The following is a 19542-nucleotide window of genomic DNA, read 5'->3' as shown; positions in this document are numbered from 1 at the left end:
TTGGGGAGAAAAAAGACTACTTACCCTAAGAGAATATGGAATAGTTTATGGAGAAAGGAGTCTTTTGAGTAAGGAAGAATTTTTCAAAGAGTCAAGTCTCCTCCAATCTCTTGCTGGAGGTGTCAAGCCTCAGAGGACAGTACCCCCTAGCCTGGCCAGTGATTTAAAGACAGAAAATGATTGCCCAGGAGACCAACAGATCAATGTATCAACACAGAGCCAAGCCATCTTCTTTGCTCATCCAGGTAGCTTCTGCCCAGCCTGGTCTAGCAGGGTTGGAGCTTTGGTCAGAAGCCGATACAGCCACTGAGTGATCTGATCAGCTTTGTGTAGCAGCAGATTGGCCCATTCAGTAGAGACATAATGCCCTAGGTGGAACTAGCTCAGATGAACTACCAGTCCAGCAGAGACACTGTCCCCTGTGAATCCAGTTTAACTGAATAGCAGAGTGACTTGTAGCAAACATTGTGAGGACCCTCTAGCAAGAGACAGGACATCCAGGTCCTACAGTTTGGGAATTATACATTGCCTTGGCATTGTGGGTCCCCTATCCATATGCTTCATTACCATTCTACTTTGGATTCCTGCCCACTCTGACATGCTTTTGGAACCTGGATGTATTTATGGGAAAAAATGCCCTTGGTGCTGGGTGAAGTGATTTGTAATTACCATTCTTACTATGCCATTTGATTGCATAACTATGCTACAGAATTGAATTTATCAGCTGATTGCTAAGGGGAGACACACTGGTGGGGGCTCATGAGCTAGTATTTGGGAGAATAACCACCAAAAAAGGATTACCATTAGAATCCTGAAAGTAGTAACTGCCACCCCTCTGGGACCCAATTGTCCAGTGGTTGTATGAGTTGAGCAAGGGAAGTCAGAGGGAGTATTAAAGGAACATTTCCTTTTGTTGAGACTTTAAGATGCAGTTGGATGACTAGACTATCAAGTTAGAGCATAAGTAAAGAAATATGGGTTAGGCACTGCATATAGACAGTGAATTGAGCTCAGAGAAAAATAGGAGGGAGAGAACAATTTGAATTGCATCTGGGAAATCACACAATGCTTTTACTGATCCCAAGTTTCTCCTTAGCACAACAATTCATCTTTCTGACATAAATGTCCAGTGGTGCTGTATAGTTATGAATCTTGGAACACCACAATATTTAAAGAATCAGTTTCAGGTGACCCAAAGAACAATGAAGAGATGTACTGTAGACATGACTCAGTTGAAACATATTTTCAGTGATGACTACATGCAAAAGGTGGCCTAACTGTCATTTTTCTTGAATGGAGTGTGTTGATCTATTTCCCTATGGCCCCATAAATCATAGCTGTAACTTTCTGGGCCAGAGTGTCCCTCCCTGGCTACTGCTCCTGACTCCTATGTCAGTTGTTCTTTCCATCAAACATGCTACCTCCCCAGGGTACATATGAAATCATTAACTATATCTCTGCCACAATGAACAAAGCAGATTGGAAAACTGATTGGAAAGGAGGCTGAAAGCAGAAGCTTATATTTGTACATTGTATGAGCTAAAGAAGTACCTATCTATTTATGACCATGTAGCTTGTCTTCTTATCTTCCAAATTATGAACCAAAAGGGCTCACTTGAACCTGCGATGATCTGAAAATGATCTCTTCATGAAGGACTTCCTAATTTGATGTGTCTAGGTTTGCAGGATTTCTGTCTCTATGTCATCAAACTCATTTCTCTTTCTCCTTGAAGGAAAATGACTCTTAGTTAAGTGGTCTATCTTGAATGGACTTTCTGGTGTAGCAGCTCCCATTGTTTTCTTTACTATTGTCTTTCCCTTCTCCTAGGGAGAAAGGAGATGGATGGAGAAATAGGGGTGCATGTTTTTGACAGCCGGGAATGCATGGGCTTCTTTTTTCCCTTTCCTTCCGCATGCTTGAGCAAGGTACTTCCCTTTCCCATTTGTCCCTGAATGGCGGATGAGCTATACCAAGACCGAGAAGGGGGAGGGGGATAGGAAGTGTTCGAGGAAAATAAGAACAGGATATTCTCTCCTTTAATTCCTTTCTTTTCCTCTTTCATCTCCCTTCCTTCGTGGAATTGCCAGTGAGACCTCATGACCTGTACCCCCTACAGGATGCTCTTTAACTACAGACAAGAATCCTTGACTATCTTTTCTTCTCTCCATCCCAGTAACCAAGTCTTCTTTCATCTCTGGTATCCTATCTTCAAGCTTTTAGGCCACTCGCAGGCAACAGGCAAGAGAATGAATTTCTTGGGTTTGAAAAACATCCTTTTTTTTCTCTTTGAAGTTGCGGCCCTTACTCCTCAAGACGGTTTATGAGAGGGAAGTCAGCAGAGCCCCCAAGAGGTCGCTGGTGGCGCAGTAACCAAGATCAGAGAGAAGAGAAGGGGGAAAGGAAGGGGTGGGGTGGGGGTGGGGGACTAACAACAACAACAAAACCCAAACCCGAGAAACTTTCTTCCTACTAGCGGAAAAACCACGTCCCCCCTCCCCTGCTCCAAGGCAGTAATGTGACACCGAAACGAAGCCTTGAGACACAAGCTGAGAGAGGAGAGAGGGCGAGAAGGGAGAGGAGGGGAGGTGGAAGAGGAGGAGGAGGAGGAGGAGGAGGAGGAGGAGAAGGAAAACCCCTGTCAAAGGAGGTGGAGCGAGGGAGATGGTGTCCGCCTCCTGTTCTTCCCTGCCGTTCTTCAGAGGAGCCTGAACGGGGACAAAACACGCTGAACTCGACACAAAGCAGGGGGGCACCCACTGGCGCTGGCGCTAGAGGCGAGCCCTGGGGGCTGGGGCTGGGGATAGGAGTCAGCGGGCCAGGGAGCAGAGCGACCCGGCCAGAAAAGACGATCTGGAACTCGGCGCCCAGGACGGAGCGGAGGAGCCTCGGCAGGAAGGCAGCAGCGCCCCGGAGCCTGAGTGTGCAGGGACACTTTTGGCAGGGAAGGCGGCGGCGGCCGCGGCAGCAGCGATGGAGAGGAAAGTCTCCTGAGTAGCACCAGCAAACTTCAGCGGTTCCCTAGCTTCCCTGGCCTCCCTCCTTCAGTGCTTCCCTCCCCGTGCGCCTTGTCCTGTCTTTCCCCATGTGCAGCCTCCCAGCCGAAGCTCTCCTCTTCGCAGGCGGATGGGTGACCCTTTCCTGGCAGGGGCAGGCTGTTTGAGGCGGCGGAGCAGGCGATGAAGAAGAAGCAGCAGCAGCAGCACCACAGCAGCACCGACCCCTGGACCCATGTGGCCCCCCAGGGGGGAGCCCCTCCCGGGCCGGGCAGCTGGAAACGCCCCGGCTCCTTGCTGCCTTTCCTGCGCTTCTCCCTCCGGGATTACGGTTTCTGCATGGCCACCCTTTTCGTCTTCTGCCTGGGATCCCTCTTCTATCAGCTCAACGGGGGACCCCCTCGCTTCCTGCTCGACCTGCGGCAGTACTTGGGTAAGGAAGGGGAGAGGGGGCACTGGATTGAGAAAGTTAGAAAGAGAAAGGAAGGGGACTGTGAATGGGGTGCAACAGGGATGACTGCCCCTTCTCCTAACTCTTACACCCCTCCTTCTAAAGCTCGCCAGGTGTGAAAACCAAAGAGCATCAATATGCCATAGCAACCGGCCCTGGGACTTCCTCTTCTACAGCTGTTCCTCCCTGAGGGTGAGAAGGGTGGAGGTGGTTTGGGTTGACTGTGCCGGGTAGGAGGGAGGGAGTAGTGAACAGCGAACCCTTCCCCACCCACAAACTGGAGCGCAGGCAGTGTGTTCGTGGCCAGGTTGTGCAGGGAAGGAGGGTGGATTCCGCCTTCACATTGTTTGGATCTAGTGAGTGAGTGTGTGTGTGTGTGTGTGTGTGTGTGTGTGTGTGTGTGTTTCAAGCCCACTCTCTGCTGTCTAGTTTGCGCGTTCTCTGCATTTCAGTCTCACTGCCTACCCTCCGTCCCCACCCCGCCCTCAGTCACCCCCCACCCAGCCGGGCTGTGTGAATGCAGTTTACAGGTTGGATTCCAGTCCTTGTTCAGCTGCGGTTGCAATTTACCGCCGCCGGGTCTTGCTCTCGCACTGTTTGGACATCCTTCTCCTTCCCATCAGCTAATTTGACAGGCTAAAACTGACAACGCCTGGGGAGTGCATTTTTATTTTACTTCATTATATTATTTTTAGGGCTTCCAGAGGACGTAGCCCCCGGCCAATAGAGCGTGAGTCTGCTTCGTCAGTTGCAGCTTTGACTTTGTTTTGTCCTGGATCATTTTCACTATGTCACAAGACAATTTTTTGGTCGTTTTAAGAGCAGCCTTGGTCCATGAGGAAAAAGATTTCTGAAAAAGGAAAAGAGCTTTTTTTTTTTTAAATAGTGTGTTTGCCCTCGCAGCTTCCTTCCACAGGCTCAGCCTCCCACGCTGCGCCTTTGCCCAGTCCTGCCTTCTCTTGTCAGTTTGTCGGGGACGGTTCAGTGCTCCAGTGGTGCTCAATTCTTCCCCTGGACTGGTGCAAGGGAGGAATGTGAGTCTCTAGTAAAGTATGTGGCCAGAGGAGGTTGGGCTGAGGGGAGGAGGAAGCTGTGAGAGCTCTAGCTTCTAGTAAACTCAGGACAGTGATAAATCCGAGCAAAGCAAGACATTCAGTGTGATGACTGATGGTCTGGGGAAACATAATGGGAAAGCCTAAGCAAAAATCTGACCTGAAGTAACCAAAATGTCCTAGCTGACTTAACTTCCTTGGTTACCCTCTACTCCCCGTTTCCACTTCCTTCTACATTCATTCTGAGTAAAAGGAACACGTATAGAGCAGAGTCCTGTTTGGGAAGGGAGGAGGGGAAACAAAATAACCAGCCGGATATTAGGTACATCATTTTACTAACCATTCATTGTAGCCCATTACTAAATATAATGAAAGAGAAATGTTGAATGTCTTGCTTATGGAAATTCATATTGTAAAAAACTGCTGTTCTTTCGGTAAGAACACCATGATAATGAGGTGCCTTTAAAGTGTTTAGGGCAGCTTCATAGACAGCTGTGCAGCTAGGATTCCATATTACATTCTTGATTAGCAACCCCATAAAAGTATGGAGGAACTAGGAGTGTTACCTCAGGTCCGAGATAAATCTCAGTTAATTCCGAGTTTTAAGTTCTAGTTTTGAAAAGCTTTGGGGATTCCAGTTTGCTCCTATCCAGTCCTTTTATCAACAATCACTGCTAAGCTCGCTAAAATGGTGAAGTGTTGTTGAGCCTTAAAGGTCTTTCTCCCAAGAATTTGGTAAAAGATGAGTAAGAATGGAAATTTAAAGAAAAGTAAAACTCTATTAAAGAGAATGTGAAGGAAGAGTACTGAACTTTGAGTCAAGGGACTTCCAGTCCTGTCTCTGCCATCATGAACTAGTTATGTAGCATAGCCAAATTATTTAACTTCTCTGCTCCTCAGTGGTTTCACCTGTTAAATGAAGACTTGGCACCAGATGACTTCTCCTAGAGACTCTTTCAGGCCCCAAATTTCATTATTTTGACTCAAGATCAAGAACCATTGTAACTGCAGAAATCCTTCTACAGCAAAAAAGTGCTTATGAGAATAAAGTAAAATTGACATATGACATGAAATGCTGACAGCTATTATTTTGTAGCAACAATATCTTTTTTAAGTTTTGTTTTTATTTTATGGACTAAAACAAGCATTTCCATTATGTAGTACAATAAAGATGCTTGTAGCAAAATTGCAAATCTATGCACATCCTGCTATTCCATTCAAATATACAACAAAATTATCATGTAAATATTTTAACAACGTCTTTCAATATGTGAAGGAATTAAATCTGAAACTGGGGTGGTTAGTAGGAATTAGTTGGGAGTAGTTAGTAGGAACAATTGAATTGGGCAAAGTGAATTGACAACAGTATTATTCACCCAAAAGATTAGGAATCCTACGGTGCAGATTGGTGTTGTAATTTGCTAACTTATAATTAAGTTTCCAATTTAGGAGGGCTTGGAGGTTTAAAAAAAACTGATACTGACAGGGACCACAACAATATATCTTGAGCCAAATTTATTCAGCGTTATTGTAAATATGACTTAACACATAATAAAGTGATTAGAGGGAAATATGAATTTGTGGTTTTCAAGAGCTCCAAAAATATACCCAAATGATTACAATATGACCTCTTAAATCATGGCTCCTCCATTACATCATTTCAGAGTCTGAGTTTTTTGTTGTTGTTGTTGTTATTGTTCCATAAAACCAAAATTTGTAGTTGGCAAATGTTGTCTCAGTTTCTCCAGTTGGACAATTTCTGGGCAGATACCTTTCTCTATTGTTAGTTGGGGTGCAATTTATTTTATTTTTGGGGGTGGCTAGGCAATGAGGTTAAGTGACTTGCAGAGGGTCACACAGCTAGTAAGTGTCAAATGTTTGAGGTTGGATTTGAACTCAGGTCCTCCTGACTCCAAGGCCAGCACCTCTATGCACTGTGCTACCCAGCTGCCTCACAATTTTTTTTTTTCCCATTAAATGATGTTTCATTTCAACTACCTTACCTGATAGGATGTTTATTTAAAAATATCCCATAGTATTATAGTAAGATTATTACCAATACTACTATTTCTTATAATAATGCTTTTTATTGATGCTAGTTATTTTTGTGTTTCATTTATTTCAAAATATATTATTCCTCTTTACTTAACCAGCAAGACTTTCCTTGCAACAAAGATTTTAAAAAGGAGGAAGACAATTCAGCAAAGCCAACCAATACTCAGACCATATCTGATACTATGTTCAATGTCTTAAACTCGGAGACCTCTAGCTCTGCAATGAAGAGGGAATGGTGCATAGTATACAGTTCTCTTTAGGGCCAAATTTGGTCATCTAATAATGTTTCTAATAATGAATATTGGTTGAACTCTGATTCTCTGCTTCATTCGGCTACCTTTCTTCATCTTTGAGATGTCTCCCCCGTTTACTAAAATTATCTAAATCCCTTGACAGTTTTTCTTTGGCAATTTCTCATTAGAGAGAAAAAACATACTTTGAGGAAGGTTTCACTCATATCCAAGAAAACAGAAAAAAAAATGAAGGAAAGAGAGGAGGAGAGGGAGCTAATTTTTAAGATTGTGCTCAAATTTACATTTGTGATCATGGGCAAATCATCTAATCTGTGACTTTTTGTTTTGTTTGTTTTAATCTGTAAAATGGGGATAGTAATGTTCCACCTCCCAGGGTTTCTAGAGAAACAAATGGAATAATAGAGTGACGGTACAGGTGAAAAATATAAAGGTATATGTAAAGATCAAATAAGATAATGTATGTATATTTTCTCTGAATAGAAGTACATTATTTTTATTATCATTTCAAGCATCAGGTTTCAGACTTCAGAATATTTGGTCCAAGGGAGGAAGGATTAGGTTTCTCCCCATTGCAGATGTCCCACAGGTAAGGAGAGGCATTGAAAAACAAAGATGACAATTCTACACCTTTCCCTGCTGTCCTATCCTTTACCCCCTCCCTTCCCCAGGGCAAGTAGAAGGGAAGGAAAGCTAGAGGGAGACTGCGTGCAAGGCACTAGGTGTTGAAGGAGGATAAAGGGGGAGGCAGTAAAGTACTAACAAGTTTCTTTCCCTCTACCCCAGCCAGTAGCTGTCTAGGCAAGATCTTTTTTTTTTTTAATGCAGTTTTCTTAAAGAAGTTTCTGTTGGCAGCATTTGCTGTTTCAAAGTAGAAAAGAGCTTGGGAGGAACATACAGAGAAAATTCTTTTTGACAGTCTTTCCCCAAATAGGAGAGGGAAGGCACATCTATGAAGTATATGGTAAATGTAGCACATAGAAAGGATTTAAACATATTGATAAGAAACCACAAATGAAGTTTCCTCCAGAATGGTTTATGATGTCTCAGTCTTTTTGCTGCTAGCTTTATTATGCATGAGCTACAAAAATGTAAAAATCTTTGTGTAAGATTCATTATATTGAAATAAGTATAGTTAGCCAGATGGCTTACTACTGATTTTAGATGACTGGCATGCTTTAACTATCATCTGCTTTAGATGCCTAATTTGCCTTTCTGTAAATTAAATTTGTTTTTACTGAATGCAGTTGATGTGTCAAAATTACATATTTTCTTTTTAATTCTTTAATGTGAACTATCTAAAACGGAAAGCTTACCGTTAAGCTCATAACATTACCGTATTTTTGTTCATATAAAAAAACTGACCTAATTATTATTGTGGCAGCGACAATGTTGAGTCAAACCAATTACATTTTTTAAAAAACATACCTTAAATGATATCATTAAATTGGCAAGATTCGAACACCCAAGTTTTGTTTAAAGGAAAATGCACAAATATAGACGTCAGGCTTTATTAGAAAATATTTGTCCATATCTCCAAATCCAGATTCTTAGATCATAGAACTTTAGAATTGTGAGCAAGCTTAAATATTATCTAGTAACCCTACACACACACACACACACACACACCCACACACCACCATTTTACAGCTGAGGAAAAAGGGATCCAGAGAATAGGCATAATCTTTTGAAGGCCACACACTGTTGATTTCTCCAGTTTTCTTTTCACTACACCCACACGGTTTTTAATGGAGTGCTTTGGAGACCAAAGAGTAATCTAGGTAATAAAGGGCAGAAAAAGCTGAAATTATGAAGAAATTCTTTATGTGATAAAAGAAAAGCCTTTGTCTTTTAAATACAGTGGTGTTGGAAATGGATATGGTGGTATTATATTCAAGCAAGGTCAGAGAGTGAAATGCAACAGTAGGGGCCTTCCAACAAGAAAACAAATACTACTTTGAATGGTGAAAAATATCATACTTGAAAAATGTTTGTAATATTCATTGGTTGGAGTATAAGGTCCTCTTTGTAAGGATAGCTTTAAAATGTGTTAATATATTTCATTTACAATTAGATATAGTTAATTTACAATTAAATGCATGTTAATATAACTGTATTGAGACATTTAATTTAAAGTTAATCATCTGGATACTACCCCTCTTCTTGGACCTTGGTCTTTGCCATCAGTCCAGATTTAATACACTGCAGAGCTTATTTCTGAGATGATAAAATTGAAACAATTATTTTTTGTGTCCTAAAAGAAACAGCACCTTTTATTTCTCCCGTAGAAGCTGAATTATTAGCAACAGTAGCTTGCCCTCCAGCTGTGTTCATGTCAATGATGTATAATTGAAAAAGAAACACTGGTGTGGAGGAATGAGAGATATGATGAATGAGTTTATAGTAGGGGAAATCTCAGATAGATTTCTTTGTAATTTTTGTTCTTTATTATATGTCAGAATTGGCCATGAGCAATTCTGTTTTCTTAGGCCTATTTTTCATTATACAAACTCAACTCAAGCACCAATGATATCCAGTAAGCCTTAAGTATGTTAGAAATGAGAATAATAATAGACTGAAAATCTTGCTAATATTAGTGCTCAAAATATTAATTGTAGACATAAGAATGCTATAGAAATTCATAAAGTACCACAGAAGTGGTATTTTCTTTTGACTGTCCTTGGAATACTGGAAAAGGGAGCATCATATTGCACATATTGTTCTAATTGTTTCATGTTTGCTCTTTCTGATTCCCCTTCATGTAATTGCTTTTATTCTTCCTTGACCTTTGATCTCTCTTGCCCCCTTTCTTTTCTCTTCTAGGCAGTAAGTCATCAACATGCGTTTAAAAATAATAATAACTAATTGATGGGAGGGACCCCTTCAAAAGAATGCCCATGTCTTGTATTTGAATCCTAGTTTACTTGGCATGTTTAAAAAACAAATTGTTGGGTCTGTGCATTTAGGTCAGACATGGTACTTTATGATTTGTTTCTCATTTCCTTATTTCTTATAAAATGGGAGCGGGTGATAAAGAGTCTTACCTATTTTATAGAAGTCTTGAAAATTACAGAATTAATGTCTGCTGGGTATTGAGTACAACCAATTCTTAAGGGCAGGTGATAGGATTACAGAGCTAGAAGTGACCTCAGAAGTCATTTGATCCAACTGTCTCATATTATAAATGAAGACACTGAGGTTAAGCGACTTGCCCAAAGTTATGTAGGCAGTAAACATCAGAGTTAGGATCTGAATTGGGGTCTGACTCAACAGCTAGGTGGTGAGGTGGATAGAGTGACAGGCCTGGTGTCAGAAAGATTCCTCTTTCTTCTTTCAAGTCTGGCCTCAGACACTTACTAGCTATGTGGCCTTGGGCAAGTCACTTAACTCTGCCTCTGTTTCCTCATTTGTAAAATGAGCTGGAAGAGGAAATGGCAAACCACTCCAGTATCTTTGCCAAGAAAACCCTGAATGGGATCACAAAAAGTTAGCCATGACTGAAAAAAAAAACTGAACCACAAACTTTGACTCTTTCTACTGTACCATTCTGTCTCCAAGACATCGTTAATATGCATATACAACGCCTTCAGATTTGCCAACAACAACGGAGTAGATGAACAGAGTAGGAAAAAAAATACGTAAGGCCCTTTATGAAGGCTATAGTTGAGAATATGGAAAAACAGATCTTGAGCGTTTTCATATAATTAAAATTCACGCATGATTCATTTGAAGTTTTTGATCAAATAGACTGTTTCTGTAGATTTCACTTTGCAACACTATATTCAGAAGAACTGGAATAAGTGATTGTTACTATTACAATTACATGTTTTTCAAAGAGGCTCCTGAAATGAATTCATTTTCAGTAGGCTGAGTATTTGGGTATATACAGATACAGCAAGCAGAGGCTCCATAGGAGGTAGAAAAAAAAAGTCGGGAGGATGCCAACTAGTTACATACAGCACATACAGTGCCATCAGTTTGGGTTTTCTTATCTGTAAAATGAGGAAGTGGAAGCAGATGATCTTAATGTTCCCATCTAACTATAAATCTCTGATCCTGTGAATGATTTGTAAGTTTCCATTCATCACAATGGCTAGATATGTATTTAGTACAGCTTCTTCATTTCAAGAAAAGTAGCAGCTGCTGCTGCTGCTGCTGCTGTTTAATTGTGTCTGATTTGCCACTGCTGGTGTTGCTTAGCTGTATCTGACTCTTTGTGACCCCATTTGTTTTTGTTTTTTTTGGCAAAGATACTGGAGCGCTTTATCATTTCCTTCTCCGGCACATGTTACAGATGAGGAAATTGAGGCAAACAGGGTTGCCTGCAGCCACACAGCTACTAAGTGTCTGAGGCCAGATTTGAACTCAGAGGGATGAGTCTTCTTGACTCCAGGCCCAGCACTCTATCCACTGTGCTACCCAGCTGCCTTCAAAGAAACTGGGAGGTTGAAATAGATGGTGTCTAAAGTCCCTTTCAACTCTAATTTTCTAAGAGAGCCCATCTATTTCCACAATTACAACTCTTTCTTTTATGCTGATGACTGAAATCATTATCTTTTGTCTCAACTCCAGCAGTGATTTGGACTTCCCATGTCTCATTTTACCTTGTGTCATAGCTATTTGTGCCCACATTTTATTGCCCTTATTAGATTGTAAACACCTCAAGGGCAAGGATGTAATTTTTTCCCCTATAGCACCCAATGTGATGGGTATTCAGTTAACATTTGGTGAATGAATTAATTTCCTGACACAATTTTTATCTGTCATCCGACAAAATCACATTATGTGTAAAGAACTCGTAAGCTGCAATGAAAAAAGAAGGAAGTAAGAAACCTGTCCATAAAGAATCAAGCAAGGTTATGCCAGAACTGGTATAACTCTGATTTGCCTTGCTCTTTTCTCCTCTAACCCAGATCACAGATTTTCCCCTTCCATTGCACTGACCCATCCTCAGCATCTATCAATGTATTCTACGTTGATTCTTACATGCATTATGTGAATCTGTTTGCCCTGGTGCAAGGTTTAAAGGTTCACCACTTAAGGGAGTTTAGACCTAAATTTCCATAGCACCACCTGTAATTTGAATGCCAAAACTCATTTTAAATCTTGAGTTGTTAATTTCCCATTTCCTATTTCCTGTCATTACTCTTAACCCTGACCTTGAGAGTAAATAGTTTAGGACGGAGAAGAATAACAGTTTATTTCTCAGCCTTGTCCAGTGCCTCACTCAGGCAGTGATTTCTGTCAGATTAAATCACATTTCAAATATGGCCTCAAGCTTCTTAGGAAAATGAGAGCGTAGCATTTAATGATTCCAAAGGGGATACAGAATGACTAGATTTTTATCATAGGACACAGGAATGGAATGCCATTAAAATTAAGTCTTAATTCACCAGTATTTAAACATGCTCTGAGAAAGTTACTGAACTAATTATATACCATGACTTTAAATAATTATTAATTTGTTTATTATTATCATTGCTACAGGTAGCTAGGTGGTATAGTATGTAGAATGCTAGACTTGGAGTCAAGGAGATCTGAGTTAGAATCCTGCCTTTTGACATTTACTAGCTATAAAAGTTACTAAGCCTCTGCCTGCGTCAGTTTCCTCATCTGTAAAATGAGGATAATAACAGCATCTATCTCTCAGTGTTATTGTAGGGATAAAATGAGATAATATGTGTTAAGCACTTTCTAAGTCTTAATGCACTCTAAAATTTTAGCTATCACTTTGATTGAGTAATTATAACTTTATTAACTATTTTAAATGAATACTTAATTTAGCCTATGGCTAGAGCATTGGCTAGATGTAAAAGAATGAAATTCAGTGGAGATAGGTTTACACATTTATATCTGCATTTGAAAAAGTTAACTTCACAAGCACAAATAGGAGAATCATAGAAAGCAGCTTTCTTAAAAGGGATCTGAAGTGGATTATAAACCCAATATGAGTCACCAGTCATATGACAGATAAAAGGGCTACATTAAGAAAGGCAAAACTTTCAGGAGTATGAAGGTCATAGCATAATAGATTTGGTGATGGGAGATAGCTCTGAGGTCATCTAATATAACTCACTCATTTTACAATTGAGGAAAAAGAGGCAAAGAGGGTTGTTGCTTGCTTGTGGCTATATAGATAGGAAGTAACAGAGGCAAAATTTGAATCCAGGTTGTCTGGTTCCAAGTACCACACTTTTTCTACTGTACCATTTGAGTCTGCCCTGTTCAGATCATGTCTGGAATTTTGTGTTCAGTTCTGATAAGCCAGAGAATGTCTACAGGAAGACAAGAACAAAGGGTTGTGAGTCCAAGTGATATGAAGAATACAAAGTGAAGAAATCTATAGAAACAGTCTATTAGGTGAAAAACTAAAAGAGTGAATTTTCATTATTTAAATTATAGAAATATATTGGTAGAAAAATTGAGGGTATTTAGCTTAGAGAAAAGTCAGAGCAAGGGGAGCTGATAACCGTCTAAATATTTGAAGGGCCATTATGTAGTAGGAGTAGACTTACTCCGTTTGGCCCTGAGAACAAAATCAGGAGCAATGTATAGAAACCACAAAGAAGCAAATTTCAAATTTATATCAGAAAAAAACTTCCTAACAAATAGAGCAGCTTCAAGAGATGGTAGTTTTCCATACTAATGGCAGCCTAATGACCACTTGCCAAAAGTTATAGTAAAGAATCCTTTTGGGTGGACTAGATGGCAGCTGAGGCCCCTTCTAACTCTCAAATTCTGTGCTGTGAATATCTAAAATTTAAATATATTGTTGCTGGACATAGATCATTAATTTTACCATTATGAAGATGATATCCATATAAAAATTTTTGGTTTTCAATCCTGAAATGCATAAATACTTTCCTTAGGGGTTTTCAAGCAATAGATCAAAACTGAGTCCAAATAAGTACTCCTGTAAGATCATCAAGGTTTGAGGCTAGCCACAATGGGTATATGTCTTTATGTGTACGAAAGGCAGACTTTTGTTCTGGTACCTAGCTTCATATTTTTAATGCCAAAAAGGATCTTGTAACCAAGGTCACTCTCAGCACCCCAGTCTTCCACACTGTGTGTGTGTGTATGTGTGTGTGTGTGTGTGTGTGTGTGTGTGTGCAGTATCTAGTAGAGTCCCTAAAATGTGGTTAAGAACAAAGTCACAATCAGGAGTTTAGCTGGTGTTACCAGAAATTTTCTGTTTGCAAAGTCAGATAGTTGTCAGGGATTGTAGAACCTGAATCAGCACAACACAATCAAAGACAGAAAGAGAAAAGTCTTGATCTTAGTCTTGGAAATTTTGTTGGCTCCCCTAGTGGGTGTTGTGACTCATAGTGGTGGCTATTTACTGCAAAAATGTGAGAGGCCTTCTAGCCATTGTACCTCAGGAGGCTGGAGCAGAGAACAGGAGATAGATCTTAAGAGTTGAAACCCAACATCTAGGAGATAATGAGACTAGCAGAGACACTCAACAGAGGCAATAGGATTGGTACACAGAAACAATGGCCAATGGTGAACAGAAGTTAGGCAAAGGTTAGTAGAATCATAATGCCTAGCAGAGAGCAGTGTGATTCTACCACTAGAGGATACTACCAACTCTACAGAGTCAGAAGTATGATTTGCCCCAACACACACACTCCCTGGCCACCAGTGTTCATAGTGTGTGCCCTTTCATGCATGTTCTCTGGTCATACCCGATTACCTTTTTATAACTAGTAGCGTAGCAACACATGGGAGAATGTAAGCCATTTGTGCATTGGGGGAAGGCTATTTTCTTGTTATACAACTTGTAATTTGTATGCTATTTGATTAAAAGGTGTTTCTGCCTTGAATTAATGTGTTATCAATGGGAACTTGTGAGGTGTGATTTTGAGTGGGTGCTTTGAACCCGAGTTAGCTTCTCCAGGGGTTGAAGTATGAGGGAATGATACTATAGATACTACATTGAAACACGAAACAAATATTTATGCCTAATTGATTAGTGCAAAGGGCAGAGGACTGGAGTCAGAAAGCCTTTGTTTGAGTCCTGACCCAATGTCCTTATTATTGGTATTATTTGGGTAAAACACTTAATATCTTTGAGCTTTAGTTACTTCATCTGTAAAACTAGAGGGCTCAGTTTAGTTCAACAAACATCTCTGAAGTATGTACCTTGTTCAAGGCACTGAGCAAGGTTCTGGGGAATCAGACATAAATGGGACGGTCCCTGCCCTTAAGGAATTTATGTTCTAATGGTTTCTACTGGATCAGTGGTTCCTAACTGTCAGCTCATGAACTAGCACTAGTCTATGGCAAAAGTGACTACCCATGCCTTGGTAGTTTAAAGGGGTGTGTGTGTGTGTGTGTGTGTGTGTGTGTGTGTGTGTGTGTGTGTGTGAGTGTGTGTGAGAGAGAGAGAGAGAGAGAGAGAGAGAGAGAGATTCATCTTTCTCCCTGCTTCCTGATACAGCAGCACATTCCATTTCTTCTGTTCAGCTCTGTTGGTCTCTGCCACCTACTTAATGAGTGGAGCTGAATGCTGAGCCTGCTAAAGAAAGGACACTTTACAGGTGAAAATTTAGACATTTGTAAACACATTAACAGAAGACTCAGTTTGAGCCTCAGTTCTGCAACTTATATTTCTTCTAAGTTTTTTTTTTTTGGTTAGGCAGTGGGGTTAAGTGACTTGCCCACGGTCACACAGCTAGTAAGTGTTATGTGTCTGAGGCTGGATTTGAACTCAGGTCCTCCTGAATCCAAGGCCGGTACTCTATCTACAATGCCACCTAGCTGCCTCCTATATTTCTTCAAAGTTTTAAACCACAAATGCTGTTGAATGAGATTTGTTGAGGATATGCCAATGCTTATGTTGTAGCAGGCTGACATAGGACAGAGAATATTGGACTTGGATTTGGAAGACAAACATTCAAATCACAGCTGTGCTACTTGCTAGTATGTGACCTTGGGCCAGTCAGTTCACCAAGCATTTCTTCAGCACCTATTACGTGCCAGGCATTGTGCTGGGAATACAAAGAAAGACAGGAGACAAGTCCTCCTTTCAAGGAACTCACAACCTAGAGAAGACAACTTGAAAACAACTATGTGCAAACAAGATATGCACAGGATAAATTGGAGATAATCAAGAGACAAAAGGCACTAGAATGAAGAGGGATTGGGAAAGACTTCCTGTAGAAGATGGGGTTTTAGTTGAAACTTGAAAGAAGTCAGGAAAGCCAGAAGGAGGAGATGAGAAGGAAGAATGTTATAGGTATGGCGGAGGGGAGGGGGAAGGAACAGTTAGTGAAAATACCTGGAATGGGGAGATGGAATGTCTTGTTTTTGGAACAGCAAGGAAGCCAACGTTAGTGGATTGCTGAGTAGGTCAGGGATGTGAAATATAAAATGACTGGAAAAGTTGGAGGAGACAGGTTGTGAAAGGTTTTGAATGCCAAATATAGGATTTTATATTTGATTCTAGAGTTGATAGGGAGCTAGCAAAGTTTATTGACTAGATGTGACCTGGTCAGATTTGCTTTTTAAGGAAAATTAATTTGATAGTTTTCTTGTCTGTAAAATGGAGGAAAAATACACTATTTCACAGTTTTGTCGTGGCTATCAAATGAAATAATGTCTATTTAGAGGTTATGTACTCTTCCTTACATTTTAAGGAACTCTGTATACTCACAGTAGCTTCCTAGTCCTCATGAGGAGGTCTCTTGCCAGGTAGTTTTCATTTGACTATTATAAGCAGTGGTACAGAAAACTTAAAAAAAACCAGTTCTTTTCTTTTACATTTTTTAATCAGTTATTCACTTCCAATAGGCTTCTTTTCCTTCCTAAATCCCTCTCTTCAAGTAGGAGATGCAATGACAATTACTGTCCACATGAAATCCTTCAATTTTCCATCTGAGTCTTAGAAATGCATTTTAATTTTGTTTTTTGTTTCTTCAAATTATTTTCATTCATTTCCTCACCATTAACACATGCAGTTCATGGTCAATAGCTTTAACAATACTACACAAACTTTCTTTCCTATCTAGGATATGTGCTCTAGGAAGACAGGCAACTTAGTATTATCTTGCTCAAATTGAGGTGATTTTTAGGTTAAAAGTACATCTCTAAGGGTACCCCTGTAACCCCAGGACCTGTGTTCAGAGGTTCTTCCCTTCTTATAGCCATACTGTTATTTAAGCCCTACTTCTCACCCTCACTGGAACTCACTTTCTGCACACTTACAGTTCTTAAATCATTTTAGTTATCCTGTCATGCCCACCCACAACAAAAAGAAATGTTTATTCTATGCTGCTTCTTCCCATCTGTGAGAAGTTCCTGCTTACAGTGCTAGAAGCTTTGCATGCCTTGGTAAGAGATACTTGACAAAAGTAATTGGTATTTTGCTTATAAAGCAAATTCTTCTGGACAGATTTTTTTTTAATGACTGTAAAAACTGGTGAAATTGACTCATCTTCTTGGAAGCATATATGCATGCTAAAGAAAATAGACACATGATAGTAGACCTAATTCAACTTTACAGAACTTGTGTCAGAAACATATATCTAACTGTTTGGTAGGAAATGTGTATAAAGTCACATGCAGCATTTATTTACCCAGAGAGGAAGTCATTATGACCACTTCAACAGCAGAGGAGATAATTTGTTTAGGAGCCAATGAAATGCCGAGTTTAGAGGTAAGTGAGATGTTTAACTAGGGTGCCTGGGCACTCACATCTCCAGCTCTGCCAGATTGGCAGGGTAGCTGAGGTATAGTCACCCTTTTATGGTTTCAGTGATGAGATTCTGCTCAGAACAGCTGTCCAAAGGGAGGAGAATGTTGACTTCACCATTGTACCAGTTTACATAATTTTTGGTTAATACCTATCATTCCTGAAAATGTTCTGTGTACTTTGTGGAGAGATTAGCAGAAGTGTTTCTCTAATGAATGATACTGAAGCCATTTAATAGGTTAGTAAGAAAGAGGAGGATTTGAAAAAGTAAAAGCAAGACCAAAGAGCAAAATTTTCTTTTTTTAACAGATAATAGAAATGGGACTATATTTTATTTTCTCATCTAATGCCCTTTTAAACTCAAACTACTACTTTCCCTATTGAACACTCTTCCAAAGTCTTTAGAAGGCTGACATTTTAATATAGTTAAATTATTTGAGTAGGGCAGCTAGGTTGTGCAAATGGATAGAACACTGGGCTTAGAATCAGGAAGATTCATCTTCCTGAGTTCAAGTCTGGATTCAGACATTACTAGCTGTGTGACCCTGGGCAAGTCACTTAGTCCTGCTTGCATCGGTTCCCTCATCTGTAAAATGAACTGAAAAGGAAATGGTAAACCACTTCAGTATCTTTGCCATGAAAACCCCAAATTGGATCATGAAGAGTTGTGAACATCATCATTATCTTTGAGTTGGGAAGTTAAATGAATTTTAATAAGTTTACTGCTTCAAAAGCTTTTTTCACATATACTAAATATGGGGATAGAGAGTGGACCCAGGAAACCCTCTCTTCCAGTGTAAGCTGTCCCCTTCTCTGCAATTTATAGTCTTAGAGAGTCATCTAGAGCACTGAGAGGTGATGTAATTCACCCGGTATCACACAGATAGTATGTGCCAGAAGCATGAGATGAGCTTACATGTTCTTGGCTCCAAGGGTGATCTGCTCTCTTATATTCCAGAAAGGTAGGCACTGTTTTCTACTGCTGATGTCTGAATACATTTTGGATCATTACATAGTGCAAAGAATATGTTTCTGTTGATGGCTAGAGTTTAATTGTATACGGTATGTGTTTAGGTATGTTGTTAGGTGTTTCCTACATTGGCAGAAACTCTATGTTGGCTGGAAACTGCTTCTGGATGCTGGGTAGGCTAGTTGGCTTCAAGTTTCATTTATATTGTGGCAGAGTAGGATATCTTGCCAGATATATGTACAGATTGGCTTCTTCCTGTTATTTCTGGCTTCCTGCTCAGAATGATTGGTTACTTTAATATATTTTCATAACTTATGTTTCTCACTCTCATAAAGCATATTGCTTACAATTTTGCTCCAGTCAGAATTAAAGGAATATTGAAATATATATCTTTTCTTCTTGCTTTCATAATTTTACCTTTCTTCTTAGTCTCTCCTATCATATTTTTTTCCTGAATTTTCCTGATCGATCTGCCTCTGGCTGGCACTGAATTTGTAGAGAGGGGGTTCTTAATTCCAATGCACTTTACTTTGCATGACACATTTGTTTATTAAAAGTCGTGTAGGAATATGGTTTTGTGAATTGAATCCTATTTGCCTGCTGACACATTTTAGTTTGAGAGATGCTTAATCTTCATTTATGACTGAGCTATAATTTCCAGTGACTCACTTCAAAGTAGCTTCTGTACGTCAGTTTTGGGTAAAACTGTAAACAAATCCTTAAATGCATGAGGTCTCCTGCAGGAATCTTATTAGTTACCCTCTAATTTATTTGCATAATTTGGATGTTGGTATATCCATAAAAACAGAAGCACCTTTGATAAGATGTTTGGCATATTGTTGACGCTTAAAAGTATCATATGATCATAGACTTAGAGTTGGTAGGACTTCTAGAGGACATCCAGCCCAAAGAACTCTTTATAAACCTTAAAATGCTGTATTAATGTTTATTGTTGTTGTTGTTACTGTTACTATTATTAATGAAGATATTGAAGCCCAAAGGTGCAAAATATCTGGCCAAAAGCCCTGTAGGTAGTAAGCAATAGAGTTACATTTGAAACTAGGTCCTCTGAG

General features: G+C 39.9%; 1 protein-coding gene across 2 annotated transcripts in view; it reads left to right on the top strand.

The window, feature by feature from the left end:
- Nucleotides 1–2628: 2628 nt before the first annotated feature.
- Nucleotides 2629–19542, top strand: part of UST (uronyl 2-sulfotransferase) — a 383123-nt gene continuing 366209 nt past the window's right edge. Inside the window, exon 1 of one of the 2 annotated variants that reach the window (XM_078155078.1) lies at nucleotides 2629–3427. In XM_078155078.1, coding sequence (XP_078011204.1) covers nucleotides 3178–3427 — 250 coding nt within the window. In that variant the 5' untranslated portion in view covers nucleotides 2629–3177. The remainder of the gene's footprint in view (nucleotides 3428–19542) is intronic. The other variant, XM_020986581.2, reaches the window with a different exon arrangement.

The sequence above is a fragment of the Phascolarctos cinereus genome, unplaced genomic scaffold (assembly GCF_003287225.1).
Source record: "Phascolarctos cinereus isolate Bilbo 61053 unplaced genomic scaffold, phaCin_HiC Scaffold_5;HRSCAF=322, whole genome shotgun sequence".
Classification (NCBI taxonomy): Eukaryota; Metazoa; Chordata; class Mammalia; order Diprotodontia; family Phascolarctidae; genus Phascolarctos; species Phascolarctos cinereus.
Note: the sequence above shows the minus strand (reverse complement) of the source record. Positions and strands in the feature narration are given on the sequence as shown.